Source organism: Neovison vison, chromosome 14 (genome assembly GCF_020171115.1).
Source record: "Neovison vison isolate M4711 chromosome 14, ASM_NN_V1, whole genome shotgun sequence".
Lineage (NCBI taxonomy): Eukaryota > Metazoa > Chordata > Mammalia > Carnivora > Mustelidae > Neogale > Neogale vison.
The window spans coordinates 344,612-362,381 of record NC_058104.1 but is presented as its reverse complement, the minus strand read 5'-3'; the positions used below and the strand labels follow the sequence as shown (position 1 = coordinate 362,381).

At 64.6% G+C, this 17,770-nt stretch overlaps 3 protein-coding genes and 1 long non-coding RNA gene across 5 annotated transcripts; 3 read left to right on the top strand and 1 right to left on the bottom strand.

The window, feature by feature from the left end:
- Positions 1-353: 353 nt before the first annotated feature.
- On the top strand, positions 354-3,890 carry NUBP2 (nucleotide binding protein 2). 2 transcript variants are annotated; one of them, XM_044233309.1, is made up of 7 exons: positions 354-376; positions 1,583-1,701; positions 1,778-1,976; positions 2,603-2,757; positions 2,857-2,967; positions 3,112-3,181; positions 3,350-3,890. In XM_044233309.1, exons 3-7 carry the CDS (start codon positions 1,823-1,825, stop codon positions 3,493-3,495), a joined length of 636 nt encoding a protein of 211 aa, XP_044089244.1. In that variant the 5' UTR covers positions 354-376; positions 1,583-1,701; positions 1,778-1,822; the 3' UTR covers positions 3,496-3,890. The 2 variants fall into 2 exon arrangements, with proteins under 2 accessions (XP_044089244.1, XP_044089242.1); XM_044233307.1 differs by lacking the exon at positions 354-376 and adding an exon at positions 993-1,322.
- Positions 3,891-4,773: 883 nt separating this feature from the next.
- On the bottom strand, positions 4,774-7,888 carry IGFALS (insulin like growth factor binding protein acid labile subunit). The gene is made up of 2 exons (XM_044233555.1): positions 7,752-7,888; positions 4,774-6,729 (listed from the first exon to the last, which is right to left on the bottom strand). The coding sequence occupies exons 1-2, from the start codon at positions 7,765-7,767 to the stop codon at positions 4,940-4,942; spliced, it is 1,806 nt and encodes a 601-aa protein (XP_044089490.1). The 5' UTR covers positions 7,768-7,888; the 3' UTR covers positions 4,774-4,939.
- Positions 6,718-12,790, top strand: LOC122895822. The gene is made up of 6 exons (XR_006382318.1): positions 6,718-6,865; positions 6,974-7,116; positions 8,877-8,947; positions 9,386-9,482; positions 10,207-11,509; positions 12,118-12,790. It is a non-coding gene; the product is annotated as an uncharacterized LOC122895822 (long non-coding RNA).
- A 366-nt stretch (positions 12,791-13,156) lies between these two features.
- On the top strand, positions 13,157-15,609 carry LOC122896021. The gene is made up of 5 exons (XM_044233954.1): positions 13,157-13,379; positions 13,426-13,787; positions 13,946-14,005; positions 14,648-14,873; positions 15,087-15,609. Exons 1-5 carry the CDS (start codon positions 13,157-13,159, stop codon positions 15,107-15,109), a joined length of 894 nt encoding a protein of 297 aa, XP_044089889.1. The 3' UTR covers positions 15,110-15,609.
- Positions 15,610-17,770: the final 2,161 nt, after the last annotated feature.

Genomic DNA, 17,770 nt, shown 5'->3' with positions numbered 1-17,770 from the left:
GGGCGCTGCTGGGCGCTGGCGGTTCGGGGCTGCGGGCAGGGGGCGGGCCGCGCGGCACATGCATCCTGCCGAAAGGTTGCTCGAACTGTCGGTCCTGGCTCCACCTCCCCATTGGTCACCTCCCAAGCAGTCGGCGACAGGACCCGTGTGCCCATTGGACGCGGGGCGAGGCAGGGACTGACACAGAAGTGAGCCCACTTCCGGTTCATGGCGGGCACATCGCGTGGGATGTGACTGGCTGAGTGGAGCGCGAGTGCGCCTGTCAAGACGGCCGGGGGAGGGCGCTGCGCGGGGGGCGGGGCTTGGGCCGGTGGACTGAGGCCGTGCGGCGCGGCGGGAGGAATGGCGGAGGCGGCGGAGGCGGCGGAGGCGGCGGGTGAGTGCTCCGAACGGGCGGCTCCGGTGCGCCGCGGCCGGTCGCGGCCCCGGGCGTTCAGGGGGTGTCGTCGGCGCCCAGAGGGCGCGCGCAGGGTGCTTGGCGGGGACCAGCCGCGTCTCGCTGCGCCCCGGGGCCTGGGGTCGGGGGCTGGGGGCCGCAGGGCCGCGGCTGGAGCCTGCGCGCCGCGTGTGTCGGTTCTGTGAGGAAGCGGTGGTCCAGCACGGCGCGGGCGGGTGCGGGCGGGTGCGGCGGGCTGCGGCGGGCTGCGCCGGGGGTGCTGTCGGCGTCGGCGACCGGTCCCTGCCGCGAGCCGGCCCGGTGCCCCGCGCACCTCGTCCCCGCTCGTCGCTGGAGGCAGGGTCTAGAGGAGGGTCGGGACCAGGTCAGCCTTTGTGGAGCCCCCAGGGACCCAGGCTCGCGGGCAGGGCGGTGGGGAGGTCGGGCAGAGGTGCCCGTGGCGGGGTTAGAGGTAAGAGGCAAGAACGTTAGGGTGTTGCAGGGGGACTGACGGCTGTGTGGGTGCAGATGGCAACCCCGCGCGTTAGGGCTGGGCCTGGTGTTTCTTCAGGGACATGTTATGCTCATAGGAGGGAAGACCCGGGCGGAGTGGTCCGCGGTCCACAGAGAGCCACTGGCTGTTGGGCCTGGGGCCGCTTGTCGAGTGGCCAGTGACGCAGGTGTGTGCCTGGGGCTCAGGGCATGGTCTGAGCCAGAGAGGTGGCTCCATGCCCTGAAGTGACTGGAGCTCTAAACGTTCCTCCTGAGAACCCGAGACCAGGGATCCCAGGAGAGCGGTTGGGCACCTGGGGGCCATCACACCTGAATCCTATGAGTGGGGGCAGGGCTGCCCCAGCACAGCACACCTCAACCTGTGAAGATGGCCCTGTTTCCCACTGGGATCAGCTGGGACCCTGCAGCCTCCCGGTTCCTGTGGCCCACCCAGGTGCGCGTGAGCTGCGGGGGCGCAGCTCACACGTGCTCACAGTGGAGGGGGCGGTTTGGGACAGCCATCTGCTAGGAGGTCAGGTCTGGGGCCGGCCTGCGGAAGACCTTCCAGCTGGGGAGTGTTTGCTTCCGTTCCGCCAAAGGAGCAGGTCTTGGAATTGGGGGCGCAGGAGGGGCTGGTGAGCCTTCGGAGTGAGCCTCCCAGAGCATCTGGTGTGAGGTGGATTCTCTGTCCTCCTCCCCTTTTCTCCTGACCAGAGCCTGGAAACCTGGCAGGTGTCCGGCACATCCTCCTCGTCCTCTCGGGAAAGGGGGGGGTCGGGAAAAGCACCATCTCCACGGAGCTGGCCCTGGCCCTGCGCCACGCGGGCAAGAAGGTGAGCACCCCACCCCGGCGCCTGCACCGACTGCCCCGCTGCTCCTGCCCCTCGTGGACGTCCTGCCTCTTTGCAGGTGGGCATCCTCGACGTGGACCTGTGTGGCCCTAGCATCCCCCGCATGCTTCGGGCGCAGGGCAGGGCCGTGCACCAGTGTGACAGTGGCTGGGTCCCCGTCTTTGTGGACCAGGAGCAGAGCATCTCTCTCATGTCTGTGGGCTTCCTGCTGGAGAGCCCGGACGAGGCAGTGGTGTGGAGGGGCCCCAAGAAGAACGGTAATGACGGGTGTGGGACGGCACAGCCAGCCCTCTTGCTTCCCCAGCTGCCGCCGCGGTGCTCCATTAAAAAGTCAGAAAGTCCTGCGGGAGCTTCGGGCCCCCCTCCCCAGGGTTACTGGGTAAAGCCAGAGACCCCAACAGCCAGTTACTTGCAGAACGGTTCTGCTGCTCACCAGGCGATCAGGCCAGCGTGGGAGTTAAGAGCAGGAGGAACCTTGTGCGGTTGTCAACGGCCCCATCCGAGTCCCTGAGCGGGGAGGGTTCTGCTCAGACCTGAGGCCACACCGGGCCCCACTAAGCCGTGTAATTGGCGGGGGGAGGGGCTGCATGCGGGACCTGCTGCCGTGGGTCAGCGTCTCTCCTGCTGCAGAAGCTGGAGGGGAACCTGCGTCCAGGCACATACCCTCTCCCCAGGAGGATCACAGCTCCTGGCTCAGGTCTGAGCAGAAGTCTCAGGTGGCAGGGGTGGCCCCACATCCGGAAAGAGGGACGTGCTTGTGGGGCCCACGTGGTGCTCATGCTATCCTCCGTAAGGAGTGGCTTGCTCTACGGCCGTTGAGACAGACCCGGGACCTGCAGAGGCTGTAGGTGAGGGGCTCGCTGAGACCCCTGGGTCTCTGCAGCGCTGATAAAGCAGTTCGTGTCTGACGTGGCCTGGGGACAGCTGGATTACCTGGTTGTGGACACGCCCCCGGGGACCTCTGATGAGCACATGGCTGCTGTGGAGGCGCTGCGCCCCTATGGCCCCCTGGGGGCCCTCGTGGTCACCACGCCACAGGTACCACGCGAGCACCGTCCGCGACCTCACCGGGGACCTGGCACGACTCCCGGCTCTTGACCCGCCCGGTGACTGCTGTCCTCTGTTGCCTGGTCGCAGGCGGTGTCTGTGGGGGACGTGAGGCGGGAGCTGACCTTCTGTAGGAAGACAGGGCTGCAGGTGGTCGGGATCGTGGAGAACATGAGTGGTTTCGTCTGTCCCCACTGCACAGTGAGTCGTGGGGACTCGAGTGGTCACCAGCCCTTGCGGGGCCCAGGGGTGGTCAGGTGTGCCTTGGGTGGCGAGAACACTCCTGGGTCTGTCCCTGGAGTGTGTGAGGAGTTCCTTACGGGGGGCCGCACATCTGCGTTCCAGGAGTGCACCAACGTCTTCTCCCGGGGAGGCGGGGCAGAGCTGGCCAGACTCACCGGAGTCCCCTTCCTGGGTGAGCACAGCAGGGCTGGCGCTTGGACTCTGCTCCGGGGGTCTGAGCTCCCCGCAGCTGGTGGGCACGAGCGGGAGCCCGCGGGAGCCCCTGTGGGTTGGGGCTGGGGAGCTGGCCCCTGGCCCTCTGCCACCCTCACAGCCCGTCCCCTGCCCTACCCCTTCGCAGGCTCTGTGCCTCTGGACCCTGAGCTCACCAGGAGCCTGGAGGAAGGTCGAGACTTCATCAGGGACTTCCCTCAGAGTCCCGCCTTCCCCGCGCTCTCCTCCATAGCCCAGAAGGTTCTGAGTGAGGCGCCTGCTCGGCTCTCCTGACCAAGGCAGCCCCCTCTCGCGTCTCTGGCCGCGCACGCTCAGACCTAAGCAGAGGCTGTGGCCATGCGGGCCTCTGGGCGGTAGAGCGGCCGACAGTGGGTGGTTCTGTCCGGCAGGCCGGTGGCAGGGCCCGGGAGAAGGTGTGGGGTCCTGGTGGCTGAACTCTCAGGTGACGGCACGCGCACCCCCGGACCCACGGCCGGGCTGTTGTTCGCAGCCAAGGCTCCATGTGGGTCCCAACACCTACACGTCTGGAGAAATCCTAGGGGCGTCTGCTGTTCTCAGCGCCTCCCGCCAGTGCCATCGTGAGCGATGCCGGGACAGCGGGGAGCGTCTTGTGAGGCATTAGACTTAACTTCAGAGGAACCCACGATTAAAAGTGTCCCACTGCCGCAGTTATGGTTCTGCTGCTTCCGGAGCGTTGTGTCCTGGGGCCGCCAGAGCCTTAGCGGGGGCCAGCCTGTGGGCCCCTGCAGACGCCTGGATCGAGCTTGGGGTCAGTGTGTGGAGAGCTTGGTGACAGCGGAGAAATCCATGCCGTCGGGGGAGGCTCAGCCTGGCGCAGCGGACGGCCCGTCCCCAGTCGCTCTCCACACCCTCCACACCACAGGGCCAGGGCAGAGCCAGGAGTGACATGCAGCGCCCCAGGGAGGCTGGGCGGTGCAGTGGGACAGGGCACAGCGTGGCGCCCTCCCCAAGGGAAGAGGTTGGAATGTCGGCAGAAGGGACAGGGCGACCCCCTGCTGGGAGGGGGGGCAATGATGGGGGCTCAGGTGCACTGTGGACAGATGTTTCCTGGAGTAGAACTAGAGGGCAGGGGAAGGGCTCCTGGGGGTGGGGGGGGGGTGTCGGCCGGGGTCTGGCAGCGAGAACCCACATTCACACTGGGCACGAGCAGTGACCGCCCGGCTCTGCCCGGCTTCCCAGGATCAGGGCCTCTGAGAATGTGGCCAAAGAGGACAGCTGAGGTGCTGGGGCTCTGGACCACGGGAGGAGGAGCTCCCACCCCTCTGGCACAGGCGGGTGTCCCGGGAGGGCCATGGGGCGGGGGCAGGGGCCTGAGCTTTCCTCCCCCGCATCGCCAGAGCTATACTCCTGTGGTCACACAAGTGTGTCAGGTGGCTTTTATTTATTTTTTTTTTTTAAGATTTTATGTATTTGACAGATCACAAGTAGGCAGAGAGGCAGGCAGAGAGAGAGGAGGAAGCAGACTCCCCGATGAGCAGAGAGCCGGCCCAATGCCGGGCTTGATCCCAGGACCCTGAGATCATGACCTGAGCTGAAGGCAGAGGCCCAACCCACTGAGCCACCCAGGCGCCCTGTCAAATGGCTTTTAATGAGGGACAGCTGGGGGGGCCGGGGCTTGTGTGGCAGCGGTGCCCACACCAGCAGAGGGGGCCGCCGTGGTGACCACAGGGTGGCATTGGGGCAGGCCACACCTCAGTCAGCAGTGAGCAAAGTGGGCCTCATCGACGTCACGCAGGTCCAGCCCCGAGACGCCCGGGGGGCTGGCGCAGGTGATGTTGTTGTAGGCGTACGCAGGTGGTAGGCCGTCGCCCTCCAGCGCCACCTGCATGAAGCGCGGCACGACGCTGGGCTGCTGCAGGGCCAGGGTCCTCAGGGCCCGGAGCGGGCAGCCGCAGTCCCAGGGGTTGCCCTCAAGCCACAGACGCTCCAGGCCAGGGGCGTGCGGCGTGAAGGTCCGCAGGGAGTTGTTCCGGAGGCTCAGGTAGCGCAGCTGGGGCAGGTCGGCCTCGGGCAGGGCCTCCAGGCAGTTGTGCGACACGTCCAGCCAGAAGACGTGGCGCAGGGGCCGCAGGGTGTCGGCTGCCAGCGCCGCCAGCCGGTTGCCCGAGAGCAGCAGGTACTCCAGCTTGCCGAGGCCCTGGAACGCCTGGCCTGGCAGGTGCGTGAGCTGGTTGGCCGTGAGGTCCAGCTCCTGCAGCTCGGCCAGCCCGCCCAGGCCCTGCTCATCCACGGCCGCGATGCCGTTGTGCTTGAGGAAGAGGCGGCGCAGCCCCGAGAGGCCGGTGAAGGCATGCGGCCGGAGGCGGCCCAGGCAGCCGCGCTCCAGGTGCAGACTGTGCAGCCGGCCCAGGCCAAGGAAGAGCTGCGGCGGCAGCGTCCGCAGGCAGTTTCCAGACAGGTTCATGACGGCCAGGCTGCGGAGGCCCGTGAAGGCGCCCGCCTCGATCTCCCGGATCTGGTTGTCGTTGAGCGTCAGCACCTCGAGCTGGCCCAGGCCCTCAAAGGCCCTGTCTGGCAGCTGCCGCAGGCGGTTGTGGCCGAGCTGCAGCTCCTCCAGGAAGTGCAGGTCCTTGAAGGTTCGCGGCCGCAGACCGGCCAGGGCGTTGTGCGACAGGCGCAGGACATGTAGGCCCAGCAGGCCAGGGAAGGTGTCCTCCAGGAGGCCGCTCACGCGGTTGTGGGACAGGTCCAGCCAGCGCAGCGCCTTCATGCCCAGGAAGGCGCCGGGGGCCACGGCGGCGATGAGGTTGCGCTCCAGGTAGAGCTTCTGCAGCCGCGGCAGCTTGACGAACACGTCAGCCTTGATGCTGCGCAGGGCGTTCCTGCTCAGGTCCAGCTCGCGCAGCTCGGCCAGGCCGCGGAAGAGTGGGGGCTGCAGGTAGGTCAGCCTATTGCCCGCCAGCACCAGCTCGCGCAGGCCGGCCAGGCCGTGGAAGGCGGCGTCGGGCAGCACGGCCAGGCTGTTCCAGCCGAGGTTGAGGTCCCAGAGGCCGGCCAGGCCCTGAAAGAGGCCCTCGTCCAGCCGGCCGAGCAGATTGTTGCCGAGGCCGAGCGAGGCCAGGCCTGGCGTGTGCAGAAAGGTGCGGGCCTCCAGGCCGCGCAGCTGGTTCCGCTCCAGGTGCAGGTGCCGCAGCCGCTGTAGGCCGAGCAGCGCCTCCGGCTCCAGGCTCACCAGCCCACTGCCCTGCAGGTTGAGGAAGGCCAGGCCGGAGAGGTTCCGGAAGGCGGCCGTGGGGATGGAGGACAGGTTGTTGCCGTCCAGCCACAGGGCCCTGGCGCTGTGCGGGATGCCGTCCGGCAGCCGCGTGAGGTTGCGGGAGCTGCAGAAGACGCTGAGCTGGTCCGCGTAGTCATCGTGGCCGCAGGTGCACACAGCTGGGCACTGCGGGCTCTCGGCGGCCCCCGGGGCCCCGTTCTCCACTCCCTCCGGGCTGCAGGGGCCCAGCGCCACCCACGAGACCAGCAGCACGGCCAGGACCAGGCCTCCTGCAGGGAGAGGGGCCAGAGGACTTGAGCCCCAGGGCGAGGGCCGCCACCTGCCCACACGCTGCGTCAAGGAACTCGGCGCCCGGACCGCAGCACGTGACCAAGAGAGGCTGGGGTGCTGGCAGCTGGGACAGAGGTAGGGGCTCAGAACTGTGCTCTCCCAGCCTCGTTTGGAAGTAGAGCCCCGGTTAGGACAACTGGGACGTGGTCCGGCTCGGAACTGACAGCCCTTTCCACCCTGCAGGCCCGCTGGGGTAGCGACGCACATTCTGGAGAGAACTGCGGGTAGGGGTGCCTGGCTGTTCAGCTGTGTGGCCGTGCGTGTCCCAGCGTGGACACTCAAGTTGGGCTGTGCTGGCAGGTGGGCCGACGGGAGGCCCGAGTGGGGTATGTGCTCCTGCCCTTGAGAGCGACCGGTGGGCGGGCGGGCGCCGCTGCAGTGAGGCTCCTAGGGCGGGGGGCACCCTCTCACGTGCTCCCAGGAGCCTGTGCCTTGGGTCCAGGAATGTCTCAGCACTCGTGCCGGGAGAGGAGCACGGTGCCTGCCTCAGGGCAGATGGGGACTCCGCACCCTCAACTCACCAGCGGTCAGGGGTGTCTCGGGACAGAGGGCGCTGGGTCCCACCCCAATGTCACCCCAAAACCTGCATCACACACTGGGCTGCCCACCAAGTCGGGGGCCATCCCTGCCCTCAGAGGGTGTGGGCTGTCCAGGCAGGGCCGGAGGCAGTGCAGGAGGCTCCCCACACCCACCTGCACAGGCCACGCCAGGCCTTTGAGGGGCTGCGGGGGCAGCAGTCCAGCCCAGGGAGGGGTCCCCGGGGGGGCCTGAGGGGACTGGCCCCGGAAGCAGACAGGAGGTGGCTAGAGGGTGTCCGAGGGCACACCCTGAGGCGACCCTGCGGCAGCACCGGCGCTGTCAGCCCACCCCAAGCTGGGCCCTTGCAGGGCTGCCCCGGGCCTCGGAGGCACAGGGTTGGCTACCCCCAGAGTGAGGGGCTGGGGCCCTAAGCGCTTCTCACCTCCAGTCAGGGCCATCCCGCATGCAGAACAGACCACAGGCGGGCTGCAAGCTGGTGCGTCTGCTGGGGCCGGCCGCTCCTGTCCTCTGATTTCCCCACTGCCGGGGCCGCCAGCGCCCTGTGGCCAGCCCAGCCCAGCCCTGCTGGCCCGATGCCATTAACCCTCTCGAGCCCGGCCCCCAGCGTCAGCCCCAAATGCCCAGGACACAGATGGCATAGGGGAGAGGCTGGGGGGCTTCCTTCACCCCAAAGCCACCTTCAGGTTTGGCTGGCACTCTGCCCCTGGGTGGGGGGTCCCTTGGGCAGCTGTGGGGGACTTCCCACTCAGCAGACGGCCATGTGGGAGTTAAGTGGGAGATGGGCCTGGCACACTGACCACCCCCCTCCTTCCCCCTGCCCATTTCCTAACAGCCTGGGTGGGTTCCTCATCAGGCCTCCCTGGGGCCCTGCCCAGCCTCAGCTTCTGAGACCTCAGGGTCAGCTGGTGTCTGGTCACCCCTCCTCCCCCCCTATCCTCTTCTAGGAACCCAGGGCAGGGTCCCTGGCCCCCTTGTGTTTGCTTTCCCTAGCGCTGCCCTCTCTGGGAGAGTGGAGGGAGGCCTGGCCTTGGGCGCCTGGTCTTGTGGCTGCAGGACCAACCTCCACCTTCTTTGGGACCCAGGCTGTCCTCCAGAGCTCCCGTGGGGCCCTGACCAGCCCGCTCTTGCACAGGATGGCTGCCCAGAGCCTGGCCTGAGGTCAGTCCCAGGTCAGGCCAGGAAGAAGGTTGACAGCTAGCACGGCCCCTTGCTCCTCAAGCAGGGCGAGCCCTGTGCACCCTCATCCACCCGCCCTGGGCACAGCGGGCACAGCCAGGGGGAAGGGTCCTCAGCAGAGGCCGACAGATGAGGGCACAGCCAGGCTCCCCTCGAGAGGAGGGGCAGGGCTCAGGGAGCCTTGGGAGACTCTCCAGTGTACCTCCTGGCCAGGGGGCAGGTCCGCAGCCCCGCAGAGAGGGCCAGGGGGACCCGCTGCACCCCTCTCCATTCCCCCACTCCTGCCTCACCCCTGCCTGGCCCACGGCTCCTGATGCCGGGCATGGGGGACGGCTTTATCTCCCTTTATTGAGCTTTGATTGATTTCCAGGTCGGTTCTCAGCCTCTGTTCTGAGAAATTATAGATCTACCAGAGAACGTGCACGCCCAGAAATTGACCAGGTAAACACGGGTTACCGCAGCCCCAGGTGCCGACTCAGCACGTTCCCGCGAGCCTTGCACAGGGCCAGGGCTGGGAGGGAGGGTGTGTGGAGGGACAGGGCTCTCTCTGTGAACCCGGCTGGGCCCACATGGCTGCCCCCATAGCAACACCCACACTCCACCCCCGACCCCAGGTCCTTCCCTGCCCTGGCTACTCAGGGAGCTGGCCACCGAGGCTCTCCCCAAGGCGTCTGGTTTCATGTGCTTCCGATCATCGTGTGGACAGGGGTCCCACGCGAGCCTAGTCCTGGCTGCTCATGTGACACGGGACTCAGGCAGCTTGGACACACAGCCGTCCCCACATCCTCGCTCACCCACCTACTGCCCGCGGGCCCTGTGCCACGGGCCTGTGGGTCCTCCGTGGACTTGCTGGGACCCAGGTGTGTGTCTTCTTGGCAGGTAAAGCTGGACTTCCCGAGCGGTTAGTGGGTCCCCACCTCCTGACGCCCAGGGGTGCCCTGCCCAGCACCATCCTGTCTGTTCCCAAGCCCCAAAGGTGAGTGGACTTTGGCTTTCGTCCTGTGCTTCTCAGACACCAGTGGGACTGTGGCCCCTGAGGCTTGTCAGCCGGGGGACTGTCCTGTCCCGTGAAGGGCGTGTATGTCTCTTGCCGATTTCTGGTGATGGGTCAGCCCGATCTGTGTTCTTAAAGAAAGTCAGTCTGGATGCAAGTCCTTCCTGGGGGGGGCGGGGGGTGTCCTTCCGTCCTGGGGCTCACCTGGCCGCGCTCTCCGTCGTTTTTGGCAAGAGTTCGTTGGATCGCAGTTTCCCGGGTCACTCAGCACCAAGCAGGAGTCCTCAGGATGTTGGGGTTTCTGGGCCACTCTCACACGTGGACTTTAATGTGACGCTCTTGAAGCACCATGGGGAACACCAGGGGCCGTGCCCACCAGCCTCGAGGTGGACAACGTCTTGGTCCCTCGCGGAGCACGGCTCCCCCCAGAGCAGCTTGGCTCCATGGCCGGCGCCCCATGTGTGCTCTTCTGGACAGAGCGAGCGGCTCGGCCGCGTCTGGGCCGGAACCAGAGCCCGCGAGAGGCGGGCTGTGCTGAGGTCTGTGCGGAACGGACCCCCGCACGCCCCACGTCGTCCTCTGCTCTACTTCTGACCTGGGGTCGCCCAGCACTACTGCGCGTTTCTGTTCCGATCGCCCACGAGGCGTGTGGCTTTCCCGGCTGGCCGCTGCTTTTTGATACGTTTCCCTCCTTGGTCTGCCTCAGTTTTGCTGTCTGGGCTGAGAGCTCCCGAAAGGTGCTGCCGAGTGCGACGCCTGCCCCGACAGTCCTCCCCTGCGGTGGTCCCAGTCAGCGCGGCGGGGCCGGCCCAAGCACGACGCTGGTGTGTCTGCCCGTGGCCGGCGAGCGGGCTTTCTGTGAGCATGTACAGTGCTGTGTCCCCGGGGGGTGGGTGACAGGGAGGGGCCGCCACTAGCTCCTTCCACCCACTGAGCCGACCGCCGTGGGGGCGCTTCTGTCTGGGGCTGCCAGGACCTGGTAGCAAGCCTTCAGCTACGGCTCTCGGTGCGGACGTGGGTTTCCGGCCTCTTGGGCAAATTCTTCCAGGAGAGCTGCTGGCTCGCGTGTTTAGGTGTGACGGTTATGAGACTTTAAGTCACCCCTGCACCCGGCTTGCGGCTCAAGCTCATCCCCCCTCCCCCCACCGCCAGCTGCAGCGCCGCGGGGGCTAAGCCGGCTGCTCCGGTCCCACAGCACACCCCGGAGAGTGCACGAGCCCTGCGTATCCCTCGCCGGGCGGCTCTCAGCGCTGCCTTCCCCAGGGTGCGCTCTCCAAGGTGGGCCGGCTTTTCCCTTGTCTCCTAAGAGTGTGGATTATCAGGTATAATATTTGGGAGCATTTTTCCCAGTCTGTGGCTCGGCCGTTTTTTTAAAAATGGGGCACGTGGGTGGCTAAGTCAGTGAAGCGTCAGACTTTTGACGTCACCTTGGGTCTCCATCTCTGGGTTGGGGGTTCAAGCCCGGCCTTGGCCTCCGCACGGGCCGTAGGGCCTCCTAGAATGCAGAGGTTGGTTTTGACAAGCTGCCCCGCTGGTTTGGCTTTTCTCTGGCTCAGGCTTTCCACGTGCCTCACAGCAGATGACAGCGATCTTCCAATGGAGGGGTGTGGGGCACCTTCCCCTTGACTTAGATCTTCATGAATCTTGAGCTGTTTTCGACGTGGTACTTTCGGAGGATCTTTAGTTTGGTGCCGCCATGGACGGGACCCTCTTCATTACGTGAACAGCTGTTCCCAGCACGTGGAAATGGAGTGGATTTTGTTTTTCCTAATCTGGTGTCCCAGGACCTGGCTGAATGAACTTGCCAGTGCTGGCTTTGTAGGTGTCTCTGGGTCTCTAGGATTAGCTCCTTGGGGGGTCGGCTCCCCGGTGGAGGGTCAGCTCCCTGGTGAGTAAGGACGTTTCTCCTTTCTCCTTCCCAGCCTGTAGCCATTTCCGTGGCTTCCTGGTGCCTCACAGCATGGCCAGCACCATGCCAGACCGGCCGCGCCTCGCTCCTGGTTTTAGAGGTGAGCATCCCGCGGGTCACTGTGATTTCAGAAACTGTGACAGCAAAATGCTCGGGGCGGAGGGGCAGCCGTCCTGACCCCTACAGTCACGACCGTGTCCAGACACACAGCAGAAAGGGGCGCAGGCCTAGACAGCGGGACTGCTGTGGGTTTTCCAGGCGGACCCAGTATCATTACAAAGGTCCTTAACAGTGGCAGGGGGTCTCCAGGGGCAGGTGGTGGGCCGGGGGAGGGGGGCTTCACCTACAGCTGCTGGTGTTGGCATCTACGGGAGGGACGTTGGGAGCCAAGGAACGAGGGCACCTCTGGCAAGAGGAGTGGGCTAGGGAGAGGCTTCCTCCAGGAGGAAGCAGCTCGGCGGCCCAGAGCAGCTGGGGTCTAACTCCTGGCCTCCAGCACCGGCTCGCGGGTGCTTGTTCCTGTGTGGGGAGGAGGGTGGCGCCATCCCCTCCTGCGGGATTCTGGTGACATGTGTTCTGTGTTGGCTGGTGTGACAGTCGGTTTGTCAGCCTCTTGATCTTTCCAAAGAACTAACTTTGGGGTTTTTTTTTCTATTTTGCTGATTTTCCTTTTTCTTCTGCTTCCTTTGTGTTTGCTCTCTTCTCTAGTTTCTTAACTAGAAGCCTCTCCTCCTGCTGTGCAGATGCGTGTCCCACACACGTCGGTGTGCTTTCCACGTCCACTTTCTCTGTCCTGTTTCATGCACCGGCGGGTCCTCACGCAGGGGCCGTGCTGGTTGTCTCTGTGGTCGTCTCTAGTGTGTGCTGGAGCACACGCCGCATCCACGGCTCTGACCACGCGCTGTCCTGTCCGGACCGCTGTTCTTTCCGGAGGCGGGGGCGGCCAGACCTCACGCTGCTGCCGGGAACTCATTCCACTCCAGCAAGCTGACACACTCCCTTTGCTCTGTTAAAACTCACTGTGACTGGTTTTGTGGCTCACGCCGGGTCTGGGCTGGAGAATGCGCGCGGGCAGGCTGTTCTGAGCACAGGCGGGTTCCGGGGGCGAGCGCATGCTCTGCGCCTTGGGCGTCCTGGGTGATGGGTCCTCCAGGCCATCTACCGCTCCAGGAGAACGTCAGCCTCTGGGTCTCAGGGTGCCTGGCTGGCTCAGTCAGTGAGGCGTCCGATTCATGGTTTCGGCTCAGATCGTGATCTCGGGGATGCAAGATTGAGTCCCGCCCTGGTCTTCATGCTCCTGGGGGAGTCTGCACCCCTCCCCCGATGCGCTCGCTTGCTCTCTCAATTTTTTTATTTTTACAGATTTTATTTATTTGACAGAGAGAAATCACAAGAAGGCAGAGAGGCAGCTTGTGCAGGGAGGGCCCCCCCCCCGAGCAGAGAGCCTGATACGGGGCTCGATCCTAGGACCCCGAGATCATGACCTGAGCCAAAGACAAAGGCTCTAACCCACTGAGCCACCCAGGCACCCTTCAAATCTTTAATTTTTTTAACTAAAAAAAAAGTCTCCAATTTTTGTTATGTAACCTATTTTCCACTCAGTCGCTGAATTACATAATTACTTAGAGGGCCTAGTGTATAGCCGTGTTCTTCCGCAGGGCCCCCCCACCCCCGTTCAGACATGACCGTTCCTCACTCTGACAGAGCCTGTCATGTCAGGGTGAACTTATGAACGTGAGCTGAAAAAATGAGAAACCGCTCTGGGCCAGGGAAGGAGGAGAAAAGTCACAGCGTCCTGCCTCCTCGCCCCCACCACACCCCCGCAGCCGGCCACAGTGGGACCCAGACGGGCTTGAGCCTGCGCGGAGTCCTGGGGGCACACAGTGCAGCCCTGCACCAGCCTGTCCTAGACCCCCCGGGAGCCGCCGCCTCCCAGGCCTCTCTGCTGCTCCGACGCGGGATCGGCGTCCGTAGAAGGTGGTGGACCCGGAGAAGCCTTCTATGGGTCTGCATAAGGTTTGGGGTTACCAGGGGCACGGGGGTACCCTTGGCTCACTGCTGTGACCCTCACTCATAAACAGAACATTCTGAGCGATTTCCTAGCGGCACAGGAGCGGGCCACGTGGGGCCAGCATGTGACCCGGAGCGGATGGACCCCGCCCAGGAAGACAGGACACAGGCCCGAGGGAGACGCTTTCCAAGAAAACCCCTCTGAGGGCAGCAGGGGCCTGGGGTCAGGAGTCTGGAGCGAGAGTGGCCAACGCCCAATCTCTGCACTCGTGCCCGATGGGACAGCAGCCCGCAGCCAGGAGGACACGAGGGAGAGAAACCAGTGGAGCCCCCTTGGCCGCCCTCCGCGCCCCACACTGGCCGCGCAGGCAAGTCTGCGGCGTGACCGCCCGTGTGGAGATGACAGCCAGAGGAGCGCAGACAGGAGAGGCGTCCGGTCCGTTGGGAAACGTGCGGCTGGACCTCTGGCTTGCGGGTTTGAGCCTCGTGGTGGATGTGGAGATGACTTCAGATCTTCTTTAAAAAGGAAGAAAACCCTGGGAAGAAAGGCGCCTCCCCAAGTGACTTCAGCTGCTGGAAACCTCAGGTTCGCACTCAAATTCCCCTTCCTCAGATTCCCAAAGCCCAAGCGCCCCGGTCCCTTCTTCCACGTCTGCCAGGGGTGGGCTCGCGTGAGGAGGCATCCGGCCCGGCTGGCCATGGGAGGCCCGAGCAGCAGCTCGCCAGGAGCGGAACCGGGCTGCCCGCCGAGGAGACCGTGTGAGGAGACCCCGTTCCCGTCCGGGGTGACTTCTGGCCACACTTGTATGTCCCCCGCAGGCCTCCCCCACACGCTGGCCACCTCCCAGGGTATGTTTCTGGCCTGGACCTACCCTGACCCTCCTCTGCTCAGTGCCCCGACCCTGGGAAGCTTCACAGACACCTCGGCCTCCTGCTGCCCAAACCCAGCCTCACAGGCGTTCTCTGAGCCCCTTTCTGTCTCCCTGCGACCCCGCACTCACGGCGCAGATCCCTGGGGCAGAGGCTGGGCTTTCACTCCGCTCACGGGCACCCCTCTGCCTGTCCAGCAGCTCACCACAGCCCTCGGAAAAATGCTGGTCGAGACCCGCTCCACCTGCCGGCTCCCAGCTTCACTTGAGCGCCAAGGTCCTCCTGTGTCCTGTCCACTGTTCCTCATGGCTCAGCCACAGCCGTGCCCCAGGGCCTTGGCACTTGCTTTTCTCTCTAGGTATCTGCAAGGCTCACTGCTATGAGCCTTCACTCGTTCACAGCACCACCTCAGCGAGGCCTGCCCAGCCACGACACTGGCTGCTCTTTGCCCGGTTTTCTGCCGTGCTTCCTCCCGACCCGGCTGTCAGGTCCCTCCATCAGGACAGAAGCTCCCCAAGGACAGAGGCTCCTTTTCACACCGAACCCCCTGAGCAGCTCAGCCTCCGCCCAGCAGCCGCGCTCAGGTCTGTGAAACCCAGAGGTGGGGATGAAGGCTGCGGGCCTGCTCGCCTCTCTGCCGTGTGGGAGACCCTAGGAGCGAAGTCCCAGCGGTGGGACCACAGAAGGTGGGAGGAAGCTCAGGTGGGAGGAGCAGGTTCCTGGGGAGCGAGGCTGATGGCACTTCTCTGCGCTCCCGATGCTGGCCTGACTGAAAAAGACACCATTTACGTCCACAGCAGCCAAACTGTGGAAAGCCTAGATGTCCATCGACAGACGAATGGCTGAAGACATGGTGTCTGTGTACACACGGACGGACAGACGGACACACACACACCGGAGTACTACGTACCCATCGAAAAAACAAAACAAAACCCCGAACCATTTGCACCAACGTGGACGGAACTAGAGGGTATGACGCTGAGTGGAGTAAGTCGGTCAGAGAAAGACAATTCCCACACGGTATCCCTGACAGGAGGAACTCAAGCAACAAGACAGGATCGTGGGGCAGGGAGGGGAAAGTGAAGACGAAACCGGAGAGAGAGACAAACCATAAGAGACTCTTCATCTCAGGAAACCAGCGGAGGGTTGCTGGAGGGGAGGGGGTGGGGGGCTGTAGGGGTGGACGTCGGGGATGGGCGTCAGGGAGGGCGTGTGCCACGGTGAGTGCTGAGTTGTAGGAGACGGATGACTCACAAACCTGTGCCCCTGGAACAAATAACACATTCTGTGTTAACCATGATAATAAAAAGACGCCACTTACGACCGTGTTAAAGGCTGGAATACCAGGGACGGGACGATCCCAGAGAGCTGGCCTCCAGGGAGTGTCGGCACCCACGGGGAAGGCATCTGCTGTCCGGTGGTCGGTCTGCCCTTTCCCTGGTTCGGGCAGGGGGCCTCAGAGTCCTTGGAACTCCCCACAGGGTGCGTGGCAGGGAGAACATGGTTCACAGGCACCCTGCCACACCAGGGTCGACACAAGGGGGACTGTCACATCACACAGGGCCAGTGATCCCAGGGACGATGCAGTGACACTGCACAGCCCCTTGACACAAGCTCAGACGTGCCAGGAAGGTGACCCTCTGTGGTCTACAGAGCGTGCGGCTCAGCACCCCAGGACCCCCAGACCTCGCCCGGGGGTCCTGCTTTGTACCCTTTGTAATCAAACCCCACGGCAGCACTTCTCTGTTCCAGGAGCCGTCCCGTGAGCGCCTGAGCGAGCGGGGTCGGTGCGGGCATCCAACAGGGTGGCCAGGAGGCCGCGGGGACTCCCCAGCTTGGACCCGTGCCGCCGAGCCGCGCCACGCTGCCCCCCAGGGAAACCCGGGCTGGTCGCCGCTGCCGGAAGCCAGGGCAGTCTGCGGGGACCGACCCCTTCAGCTGCAGGGCTGCGCAGACCAGGGAACACAGCAGCAGAGTTGGGCTTCCCAACACGGAGAGCCGTGGGCACCGTGATGCTGGACGAGCAGCGTGTTGGTCACAGCAAGTCCAGAAACCCAGTGCATCACAGTGTCATTCCCATCCGGCTCTAGCCATAAACATCTGCTTATTTATTTTTTTTAAATTTTTTTTTTTTAACATCTACTGTTTATAACAGTAAATTGCAAATGGCCAAGACTCTTCTGAAGGACAAAGCTGGGCTCTGTCCCTTCCCAGAAACGGAGAATGACCCCGCTCCTGCAGGAACACCAGCTGTGGGGCCGTGGGACAGGTCTGCAGCCCTGCGCACTGCTCCCCCGGGGCCTGTACTGCGCGCCAGCAAGAGGGACAGACGCCTGGGCCCCCACCCCGGGGGGCAGACTGCTGGCCACCAGCGTGACTGCATCTTCCCAGGAACCACGGACCCAAGGGTCAGAAGCGCACACACAACTCCCGGGGGCACGGACTAGAAGGCAGCAGAAGAGGGACAAGTGACCTCGTACCACGCACTCGACCACAGTTCGGGATTTCTTCAACGAGACGCCGGAGCATAAGGCCAGCAGCCACCTGGGGAATCACTGCCAACCTGTGTGGCGGGAAACAAGGGCCCTGTGTGCCCTGGGAGGAGCAGAGCCCAGGAAAGACATGGGGGCCCCTGAGCAAAGCGGCGGCCAGGGGAGGAAACCCAAGTGGCCCGCACGCACACGGAAAGGGACCCAGCCTCCCTGGGCGGCAGTGGGGCAGCCCTACGGCGGTTTGCACAAGGGTGTGGCAGGCATGGCTCACACTTCCAGTTGGGCCAGAACCTTCCCCCGAGTCAAAATGCCCATGGCCAGCACACAGTGTGGGCACGAGAGCGTGTCACAGACCCAGGACCGCAGTCACAGGTCTGGCCCCACAGGCAGCCCAGCTGCAGGCCCAGAGCCCATGGGGGCGGCCCAGCAGGACCCCCTCACCAAGGACGACACATGCGAAGGGAAACTGCTACTGTTCGGAGCTCTGGGCTCTGGGGGGAGAGAGCCACGGCCCGTAGAGGCTGGGTGAAGCAGCGTGATTTACTCACTGACATTTCCACGTGTAGCTGGGAGCACAGGGACTAAGAGCAGGGGGACTGTGCGGGATGCCAGCGGGAGGGGGAACACACACCAGGGGACACTGGCAGGGCCCACCGCCACGGGTCCACCCCAGACGTGCACATACCAGCGTGGACGGGTGCGGCCGAGCAGCACCGTGACGCGACCCGAGATGCCCAGGCTACTTCAGAGCTGTACAATGAAACATCTAGAAGGTCCTGTGCAAACCCTGCTCCGCGACATCGCAGGGGCCTCTGGCTCCACTTAGGGGTCACCATCTTCGGACAGGAAGGACTCTGCCTCCCAGCCATGCAGCACCGTGGCCTACCCAGGACCTGACACACAATCCTAGCGGCCAAGGACATCTAGGGAGAGTGGCGACAGACCACCTCGGCTGGAGGAAAGCCCTGGGCACAGTTCTTCCCCACAGA

What these genes read in the sequence shown, in the direction of transcription:
- NUBP2 (XM_044233307.1), top strand. Translation starts at nt 1,208, where the DNA reads ATGAGTGGGGGCAGGGCTGCCCCAGCACAGCACACCTCAACCTGTGAA. An exon ending in TCGTGGTCACCACGCCACAG is followed by an intron (nt 2,758 to 2,856) that starts GTACCACGCGAG and finishes GCCTGGTCGCAG; the next exon opens with GCGGTGTCTGTGGGGGACGT. An exon ending in CACCGGAGTCCCCTTCCTGG is followed by an intron (nt 3,182 to 3,349) that starts GTGAGCACAGCA and finishes ACCCCTTCGCAG; the next exon opens with GCTCTGTGCCTCTGGACCCT.
- LOC122896021 (XM_044233954.1), top strand. Translation starts at nt 13,157, where the DNA reads ATGAGAAACCGCTCTGGGCCAGGGAAGGAGGAGAAAAGTCACAGCGTC. An exon ending in TCAGCTGCTGGAAACCTCAG is followed by an intron (nt 14,006 to 14,647) that starts GTTCGCACTCAA and finishes TTTTCTCTCTAG; the next exon opens with GTATCTGCAAGGCTCACTGC. An exon ending in CGCCCAGCAGCCGCGCTCAG is followed by an intron (nt 14,874 to 15,086) that starts GTCTGTGAAACC and finishes TTACGTCCACAG; the next exon opens with CAGCCAAACTGTGGAAAGCC.